At 44.1% G+C, this 10,746-nt stretch overlaps 1 protein-coding gene across 1 annotated transcript; it reads left to right on the top strand.

The window, feature by feature from the left end:
- The first annotated feature begins 2,310 nt into the window (after nucleotides 1-2,310).
- On the top strand, nucleotides 2,311-10,246 carry LOC134099784 (atrial natriuretic peptide receptor 1-like). Its single transcript, XM_062552792.1, has 8 exons — nucleotides 2,311-2,339; nucleotides 4,382-4,491; nucleotides 4,680-4,826; nucleotides 4,937-5,091; nucleotides 5,196-5,331; nucleotides 5,440-5,528; nucleotides 6,609-6,744; nucleotides 10,236-10,246. The coding sequence occupies exons 1-8, from the start codon at nucleotides 2,311-2,313 to the stop codon at nucleotides 10,244-10,246; spliced, it is 813 nt and encodes a 270-aa protein (XP_062408776.1).
- The last annotated feature ends 500 nt before the right edge of the window (nucleotides 10,247-10,746 follow it).

Genomic DNA, 10,746 nt, shown 5'->3' with positions numbered 1-10,746 from the left:
AACGTGAAGGTGTCTGTCGTTGTCTCCCACAGCAGTCCTAAACTACGTTGCACCTGTATGGCTTCACCACTGAGGTCAAAGTCTTTCAGGACTGCTCTGTCTTCCGGTGTGAATGCCTGTAGGACGGCTTCCCTGTTTGAGGCAAACTTGTGCAGCCTTAAGTTTGACTCGCCGAGAGAAGTCTGTGTTCTCTGCATGAGACTGATGGCTTCCGCTTCGGTGGGCACACTAATGAGCCCATCGTCTACATAGAAATGACGTTCAACGAACTGGACTGTGTCTTCTCCATGCTTGTGTGCACCCTCTCGGATGGCTTTCCTCAATCCATAGATGGCCACAGATGGGGACGGACTGTTGCCGAAAACGTGAACGGTCATCCTGTAGTCGACAATGTCCTTAGACATGTCATTATCTCTGTACCACAGAAACCTGAGGTAGTTCCTGTGGTGTGTGCAAACGTGAAAGCAGTGGAACATCTGTTGTATGTCAGCGATCACTGCTACCTGTTCCTTGCGAAAGCGGACCAGCACCCCAATGAGCGAATTGTTAAGGTCTGGGCCTGTTAGAAGAACATCATTTAGGGATGTCCCAAAGTACTTAGCACTAGAGTCAAACACCACGCGGATGCTGCCAGGCTTTTGCGGGTGGTAGACTCCGAAGGTCGGCAGGTACCAACACTCTTCATTCTCCTCTAGTGGAGGAGCCACTTCTGCATGTCTGTTGTCAAATATTTTCTTCATGAATTCCACAAACTGGTCTCTCATCTCTGGTTTTCTTTGCAGCGTTCTCTCCAGGGAGGTGAAGCGAGTGATTACCTGTTGGCGGTTGTTTGATAAACGTTGACGGGGAACTCTAAAGGGGAGAGGGGCGACCCAGTGGTTTGATGTGCTTCGGTACATTTCTTGTTCCATGATTTCCAAAAAGATTGTGTCCTCAATGGATGGGGCAGGTTTGTTGTCGGAATCCGTCTCAATGAAGACCTGTTGTCCAAGGGCTTCCAGTGACGTCTTGTGTGGTGGGCGCTTCTGCTCTCTGCCATGAGACACATCTTCAGTCAGCTTCATGAAGCCTTCGCAAGGTTTGAGAAAAGTGGGTCGGCCATTCTCTAGCACATTTGTTTTGAATGTGCCCACGGCTGGTCTATGTGCGTTCCCTAGGCACACGTCTCCTATTACAACCCACCCCAAATCCAGTCTTTGTGCAAAAGGAGCGTTGTGAGGCCCATTCACTTGCTGTCGGACTTTATGGACCCTCACGATGTCCCTGCCCAGTAGGATGAGGATTTCTGCTTTGGGGTCGAGCTCAGGTATGTGTGGTGCTACACCTTGCAGGTGCGGATGGTGACAGGCTGCGTCAGGGGTCGGTATTTCAGAGCGGTCGATGAGGATGTCGTTACACTCAATTAGTGATGGTAGTTGCAGGCTGATCTGCCCATCAAGTGATTCGACCTGAAAACCCTCTGCCTTTCTGCCTGATGTCTCTACTAGCCCAGCACAGGTCTTGAGTGCGTAGGGGAATGGTTGGCTCTTGATGTCGAAAAGCTCGAAGAAGTCCGATCGCACAAGTGAACGGTTACTTTGATCGTCCAAAACCACGTACATGTTGGCTGCCTTCTCACGTTGACCTTGTGGATATACTCGAACCAAACAAATCTTCGCACAGGATCTTCCTGTGCGCCCTGGACCACACACCTGGGTGCAGTGTGAGCTGATGGCTGTGCTGTCACCACCGCTGTGTTGCTCTTCCTCCCCGCCATTATCTGATGGCGTTGTAGGCTTTCTGATGACTTGAGGTGGTGGACCTGGATGCATAGCAGCATGATGTCGGTCGCTGTCACACTCTGCACACTTAACCTTTACCTTACAATCTCTTGCAAGATGGCTAGCTGATGTGCAGCATTTGAAACAAATCCCATGCTCTTTGAGAAGGCTTTTTCTTTCTTCAAGAAGCTTCGCTCTAAATGTTCTACATTTCCTCAGTGCATGTGGTTTGTTGTGAATAGGACAGTTTTTCTCTGGCCCATCAGGCGTTTTCTCAAGTGAGTTTGCAGGTGGATCTTTACTGGAAGAGATGTCTGTCTTGTGAACGGATATTTTCTTCCCGTAGTTGTTTGAAGCTACTTTGTCTGACTTCAACCCATTGTTGCTTGCACATGAAAGGATGAAACTGGGGTCATTCCTCCGGCGTGCTTCGTGACAGATGAAATCAGCAAAGTAATAGAATGGAGGGAAATGCCCATTGTTTTCCTCTTTAAACCTTGAGCCTACTGTTAGCCATTTTTCTTGAAGCGCATGAGGGAGTTTCTCCACGATGGGCCCTATGCCTCTGGCAGTGTCCAGGTAGGTCAGTCCTCTGAGGTAACCCTCTTCTCTGGCACCCTGGAGTTCCATAAGAAGATCGCCTAGGTCCCTCAGCTTCCCATAATCTTTGGTTGATATTCTTGGAAATTCATCCAGCCTTTTGAATAGAGACTTCTCCATTACTTCAGGTGCGGCATAGCACTCTTGGAGGCGGTCCCAGGCCTTTTTCAATGCTACATCTGGATTTCCTACATGCACAGAGCGGATCCTTTTGATGTGCTTGACAGACTCCGTTCCTAGCCACTTAATCAGCAGATCTAACATTTCAGTTGTTGTGAGTCCTAAGCCTGTGGTGGCATTACTGAATGATGACTGCCATGCTAGATAATTTTCGGGCTTATCATCGAATTGGTAGAGACTTGTACTCACTAAATCACGACGAGCCAGGTATCGTGCCAGGTGTTCTGTTTCAGGTGTCACGCTTGCAGTGGATGGAGCATACACAGGTACATACGATGGAGCTGTTGCCTTAAGTGGTGATTTGCGAGGATGATGGGTTGTCTTGGGCGTTGTGGGCTGTCCGCTGCCTCTAGCGGGTGTTGTGTGATGTCCACTAGTCCCAATGTTCGTTGCATGCTGTCCATCACGTCTTACTCGAGTTGTATGACCTCCACTGACTGGTGCGCTGATGTGGGTTACATGCTTGGATAAAGCTTGCTTGCTGAAAGATGGCTGCGTTGGAGCTGCATCATGTCCGGATGGTCCGCAGGGAATTTCATCCTCTTCTGGCTCTTCCTGTGACTCAGAGCTGTCTGAAGGATGCCATGTGACGAAGCTTGCATCTGATAATGCTCTCTCAGTTGTGGCATGGACGGTTACCTGAGTCCGTAATACGTTAAGCCCAGCTTGTGCTTCAACATATTCGTTAGTGCGCATTGCAATTTCATTTTGCAGCTTTTCATGTGACGATGGATCAGTCTTGACCGATTCTCCTTTGTCCTGTTCAGCTGCTTCTAATGCCTCGGCTTGGGCAATAGCTGCGGCTGCCTCTCTTTGAAGTGCGAGTGCGCTCAATTCAGCGTCCAACTTTGCTTTTCCTAATTGTAGCTCTGCTTCCTTCTCTGCTTTTTGTACCTTGAGCGTCGCCTCTCTCTCTGCAAATGTAGCTCGTGCCTTCGCCGCCTCTGCTTTGGCGCGCGCCCTTACTGCTTCACTAGATGTTGATGAGTGAGAACTCTTTGATTTTCTTGTATGCACAGATGCATTATCACCGCTGACTAATTCCATCTTCACTATCTTGTTTTTTCTACTTGCTTCTGTGGACGTTGAATTTCCAGCTGAATCACACTTTTTCACTGTACTGTCCTTGCTAAGGTGTATTAACTCCAGCTAGACAGCGAGCTAAACTCTCTTCCTGTCATTAATATGAAGAATGCCTTAAATTCCTTTTGATAGCTTTATTTTCAGTCTTCACATTGTATTGACCCAACAGATGAAAGAGTTGAAAGAGAGTGAAACTAGAAAACAAACAGCAAACATATTGCATTTAGTTGAAACGATCTCGTTTCTATAACAACACTTTAGAATGGTAAAAAGACGTTCATTTTACTGCTAACGTCTCCTTAATCTAATTAGCATCCATCCGTTCGATTAGCTTCCATAGTTTTTAACATTGCTACCTAGCTTTTAGCTTTATAACTTCGTTTTTACATCATGAAATTACTACTAATAATGAATTAAGTACATTTTAACAAAAGATGATATACGTACAAGTGATGCCTCTGCTGGGAAAACAACATACAAGAGCGATTTCTGCCGTCTGCATATTAAACGAAGCTGCCAACTTCTCCGTTTACCACATTCTAAACGTGAATCACAAACGTGAATCTGGACATTTCCTGCCTACTTCCGGTATAGCTCCGAAAATACAAATGTCAAAATAAAAGTCCGGAAGAAACTGAAACTTAGGCTACAAATGAAAAGCATCACAATTTAAATGAAAATGCCTGAAAGGCAGAACAACTGTCAATTTGACAGGCACCTGGTCTCATGCAAAGATTTCTGGATTTGTTGTGTGTTAGGTACCAGGCAGAGATCAGTAACATCACAATCGCCAAATCCCTGGAGCTGAGAGGGAACTCCTCCCACACACACGTCCAGGCTCTGGAGGAGATGGCCGAAGTTGCCAGGAGTGTGTGACCTCTGTCGTCAACATCACAGCACACAATCTGACCCCTGCTGCGTTGGCTCTGCATGGTGTGGGCTGATGTCTGAGGTGCTCATGCTTTTTCCTCTGTGTGTGTGTGTGTGTGTGTGTGTGTGTGTGTGTGTGTGTGTGTGTGTGTGTGTGTGTGTGTGTGTGTGTGTGTGTGTGTGCAGTCATTGTGATTTCAGCTCGAGGAAATGTTGTGCGGAGGGTCCTCATTGAAGCCCATAGAAAAGGCCTCACCGATGGGGAGTATGTCTTCTTCTGCTTCGAACCCTACAAGCATGAGGACGTGTTTGGCAACTTTGACTGGGAGCAAGGTTTTGTTACACATGCATCAACACTATCATCATCCACATTCACACACATACACATCAGTATCATAAAGCGTGCATCCAGAAATGCGCACCTTTCTGAACTTTTGTTCCAGGAGACGCGTACGATTCTGTGGCCAAGCAGGCTTACCAGGCCCTTTTCCTTATCTCCCTCTACAAACCCAGCAATGACAAATACAAGGAGTTCAATACCAAGGTCAAACTAAGGGCAAAAGAGGACTTTGGCTATCTGTACTCTGAGGAAGAAGAGGTTGGTAAATATTGGTAAAAATCTTAAAAATATGACAACTTGATGCTTCATAAGGAATGTTGTTGTCGTCTATTTGATTCCCCCCCCCCCATGATTTACGACAGGTGTCTGTTCTGGCTGCTATTGCACATGATACAGTGTGGCTGTATGCACAGGCACTGAATGACAGCTTGGCAGAAAATGGAGACCCGTATGATGGCTCCTATATTACCCGCAAAATGTGGAACAGAACAGTTACTGGTCAGCAAGATGGCTTCTTTCAATTCACTGGGATAAGCATGGGACAATGTTGAGCATCTGAGGTCAAAATTGAATATTATGGTGAATATTCAATTGCTTTGAACACAGGTATCCAAGGAGATGTGACAATGGACTCAAATGGTGACCGTGAATCGGCATATATGATGAAACACGTGGAAGGCAGTGGAGAATTTAAAGTGAGTTTCCAGAAAAATTCATCTTAAAAAGTAAAAGTAAAATTCTATCCCTAGGCTATATAGAATGGTTGCCATGGCCAATTGCGGTTTCCTAAACCTGAGGAAAATACACTCTGAATTTAGGTTAAGGGTTGACTCTATGAGGTTCATAGCCTCACGGTGTCACATAGCGTTACATAGCCTAACAGTGCTACATCGTCTCACAGTGTAGCCTCACATTATTACATAGCGTTACAGTGCTACATAGCCTCACATTGTTACATAGCGTTACAGTGCTACATAGCCTCACATTATTATAGCGTTACAGTGCTACATAGCCTCACATTGTTAGCCTCAGTGCTACATAGCTTCCAGTGCTACATAGCTTCACAGTGTTACATAGCGTTACAGTGTCACATAGCCTCACAGTGCTACAGTACATAGCCTCACGGTGCTACATAACCTCACTGTGTCACATGGTGTCTCAAATGGCTCACTTCTGTACTTACAATACCTAATTTGAGTGTGTGAGGGCGTTCACACTGAAAATTTGAACGACACGAAGGGCACTGCAAGTCCCCGGATGGTGTACTCATAACAGTCAAAAAGTTGAGTGTGGAACGATGGACACTTTTCGCCCTCAACGGACGCCATCTTGGCTATATAGCGGAAGGGGTGGGAGTATTGTCAAACTCGTAGAAATTGCAGTAGAGAAATCTGAAGCAGCAGCGGTGGAAAACACACTTTACTTACAGAGGTACAAGCAAGTTATAACATAAACTGTAAATGTTTTGACACAATACGACCATGTCATGGAGGAATAGCGTTTAGCGTTTGAGTGATATGAGACGACACTATTCTACTAAAATGTGCACACTATGCCAGTAAGCACACAGTGCACATAGGGTGCTGCACGAGAGTGTACTCACGGAAGAAGTCGATTTGAGACTAGGAGTAATAGCCTCACAGTGCTACATAGCCTCACATTGATGCCTGGTCTGTTGGGTCTGGCACCTCCCATAACCTTCAGTCCTCAGGACATCTCTGAGTAATGAATTCCATTTGATTTCACCTGCTGACTTCTGATTCACCCCTGTGCAGGTGGTTGCTAACTACTCTGGGACAAAGAAGGTGTATGAGGCAGTGAGAGGCGTCCATATTGTGTGGCCTGGGAGCCAGACAACCCCACCCAAGGACACACCTCAGTGTGGGTTCAGAGGGGAGCTCTGCAACACTGGTACTGACTCTGCATTGACTACACCAATAGGCTACACTATCATAGCAGTAACATGTAGCATATGAGTGCTATAACAAGCTGCATTGCCTACACCAGTGCACACTATCATAGCAGTAGCATGTAGCATATGAGTGCTATAACAAGCTGTATTCAGAGGGGAGTCGTTAAGAAAACTGTTTTGTGAGCAGATTATCACCACTTTACCCGATGTGTGTGAAGTCTAGTGTTGTTTGATACAGGCTGTTTTCTTTATGGTTAGTCTTTATGGAGAACAAATGCTACAACTCATTTAATTCCACCCCCACCCCCCCACCCCCCACCTTGATTAGGCTATGGGGTTGTCAAGTATGTGCTGCGAATTTAATGCTTGGCTGCATTAAGCCACTAAAACCTTGTTTTACAGGTTTTTAATCAGGACAGCACTTTTCAGATTGCATTACTTATATAATTGTAAAAGGGTTCTCCAATATTTTCTTAGTTAGCCTTTTAAAATGATATCAGATTAGTAAACAGAGTATGCCTTTGGAACATTGCTAATGAAAACAACATTAAGTGACTCTTGAACAGAAGAACAGTATGTTTGTGTAGCCAAATGGTAGATACGCTCTGTACAAATATGACTGCAGGGTGACATTAGACAGCATGCAGTAGGGAAACATCAGAAATACAGTATTAAGGGAGAATGAGTGGTTTGTATTGGCTCATGAACATTTTGGTTGATTTTATCAAAATGAACGAATTATCTTTTCAAATGGTTAAGATAATGTAGATGGTAGACGATGCAGTGTTTGACTGATATGCCACTGCCATTTCACTGTGAGCATACAGTGAGAGCCGCTGAATCCTTGTTCCACATGCATGCCACAGTGAGAAAGAGAGTTTGTCATGTTTAGCCTGGCAGCATCAGCATGATCCCAGTGGGACAATCAATCAAAGTCTCATGAAGCGGCAGGGTGAAGACCTACAACATCATCTCCCTACAGAGATCCGGGGGAACATCACGCTAATGTCAGCAAGTTTATCTACGTAGGCCTAGCATCTCACAGTAGCCTGTATAGGCAGACCGGGCCATTGTTGTGAGCTGATTGGTTATCATATCACAATTGCCTTTCTGTCACTCCACATAAACAGTGTAAGCAAAGAGAAAGGAAAGGAGAAGGAAAAGGAAAGCTTTGTGTTATGTAGCAAGTTCAGAAGCTCACATCTTATACATTAAAAACAGATGCAAAGATCAACAATGTAGATGTTTTCTTTGAAAGAAATCTAACACTTTACAAAAGCGTGTGTCACTAAAAGGATTGTGATGTTAGCTTTCAGACTAATAATAAATATTTCAAAAGAAAACGTAATGCTTGCCACGTTTACCCTCTGCAATTTTTGCTAATTACTTAAAAAATATTTTGTTTTGCTTTGAAATATAGCCTTTTACTATTTTCTTCAAGTTGTGGTAAGGACATACAGTATTTACATACCTTATATAGGAGAGTCAAAAGTGAGTGCAGTTGCAGAAACACTGGGTAATCCAACTCACAAGCGTGGCCAACAATAGCAGAGTAACAACATGGTAATGTGCAGGGCCTGCTACATTTGGGTGGGCTGGTAATGTTGGGGGGGCAGCAGCAAAAAAGCGGTCAAATTAGATGAACATTTGCATAAGCACAAAACACAACCACAAAATGGGCAGTATTTCTAATACGTATTGTGTAATGTATTTAATACTAATGAATACAAAATCATATTTTGACATTTTGTTTTGTTGAGGAAAATGGCTTCATATTTTTTTACCAAAGATACTTTATAGGCGTTTATTTTTGTAGTGTAAAAATACTGGCAAATATTTTTGGGAAAACCAATAGCCTACTTTTTGGTGATACTGTGAATGCAAAACACTGTGACTGGTGCTGACTTAGTCGTTTGCCCAGACCTGTTATGATCATAATATTGAGATTCAGGAAGAGAAGTTCCTGAGAATTTTAATGATCACTTTCTTGAGAACTAAGATCTAGTCGGAAAACACATGGAACTGGTTATTTGGTTGCCCTACAACTACATTGCTCAATCTGGGCATGTATTGACGGTGTCAGAGACTTGTCTCTACTTATAAGTGTCTCTGCTTATCCCGCTTGACAAGTTCAGTTGTGATTTTAGAGTGCATCTATGCTACAGTATTTAGCTTATGAGATGTAACAGGCAGGTCAGCATAGTTGATCTGTGGACTGTTTGCAGGTTATAGCATCTCTCATCGGCAGAGAACAACTGTGGTTCTAATGCACTGTCTGATTAATCAACAGAGTCAGTGCACTGTTGAAGGAATAGATTAAATAGACATATTATTTTTGGCACTTTCAAACATACAGAAATAGAATATTTTATTTCAATACATGGTTGATACACTTAAAATCAAGGTATTTGATATGCAGCAACTCTAGCTGGGGGGCGTTTTTTTTTTTTTTTTTTTGTCGTACCAACAGTACTCAGTGACTTCAAGACCAGGAGGGGGGGTTTACCACTCATACATAGGCCTACTGCACTATTATGTACCAGCTAGTAATTACACTCAATACCAACTGATCTGCATTCATGTTGGGTTTGAGGCTGCACACTGAGCAGATGCACAGCTGAATAAGAGAATCTTGTGTGGGCAAGACACAGTGCTTGGGTGGGCTTAGCCCCCCCTGGCCCCTAGCCTAGAGCTGGCCCTGCTAACATGGCTTTTATGTTCCAAATCCAAATCCGTCACAATCTATAAACTCCTGCAGTGTTACACGGGAGACAGTAGGGGGAGCTGTTGATCCACGAGGTGTGTGTTGAGCATGTGGTTGACCACTGTACTGCATGCTCTCCTGCATGGACACACCACACACCTGTGTTTTCGGGGTGACCTTTAGGGTCACGGAGCTTATTACAGCTCTGTCCCAGACCCTCCTTATGAGAGAAAAGATAGAACAGCCAACACTCAGCGAAACCTCCATGAATTATTCACTGGTGCCTGCCAGACCAAAATCACTCTCTGTACTGATATGTGTTTTAGGGCAAGCCTTTATTGAAGTTAAGCCTTTATTGAAGTCCTTCTCTGCGATGGAAGATTCAGAAGATTACAACACCGTTATTTTTTCTTTGGCTGGGTTTGTCCTTTCTGTTGACTGAATTTCAACTGGTTTTTTTCTGGAAAATATTTGATTTCTTCTCCTCGTAGATTTGTAATTAAAAACATCTGCCACGTCCCACACCCATCCACACCGAGGCCAGTGACTTTGGATGAGTGTTTAGACGATATATCCAAATTACTGAGTTATTTCATCTTCACCACAGACAGAAAGTTTGCTATTGCTGTGGGGCTGATATCGGGCCTGCTGGCCGCGGGAATGATTGCTGTCTGTGTCCTGTACAGGTGAGATGGCCCTGCAGCCTTATGGCATTTCCACTGCTTAATGATTTGCTCTAACTCTGTGTTGCTCTTGAGAAGGAACGCTCCATATTGTGATCCTCAGACAAGATCTGAGGACTTTCATATTATGTTAATGAAGGGTGACCAGACGTCCCTGGTTTCAGGTGACAGTCCCTGTTTTTCGTTGCCTGTCCCCCGGAAAATACAGAAAAACTACCTACACTAGTGTGTCCCCGTTTTTTGAAGATAAAACTTGTATGTATTTCAAACAGATTGGTAGTCAAACTGAAAATGTCCCTATTTTTTCCACATTGTTGGGATTATGTCCCCGATTTTGGTCTCGGACATCCTGGTCGCCTTATGTTAATAGGCAGATCACCAATTGATAATTTAAAAAAGGATGAAGGTGTTCAATTTGAATATGATTTATGTGTCTAGAAATCAAATTAATTCTCATTTAAACTTTGACAGCTTTCTCTTTCCTATTTCACTTTTTGAGAATTTCCTACAAGTTCATGACCTTCCATTGCAATTGAAGTCATATGCAATCAGTGCATATCCTTCAGTGCACTCCTGTCTTGCGTGCCTTAATCACTTGGTGAAGGCTCACTGCT

The sequence above is a fragment of the Sardina pilchardus genome, chromosome 2 (assembly GCF_963854185.1).
Source record: "Sardina pilchardus chromosome 2, fSarPil1.1, whole genome shotgun sequence".
Taxonomy (NCBI): domain Eukaryota; kingdom Metazoa; phylum Chordata; class Actinopteri; order Clupeiformes; family Clupeidae; genus Sardina; species Sardina pilchardus.
Note: the sequence above shows the minus strand (reverse complement) of the source record. Positions and strands in the feature narration are given on the sequence as shown.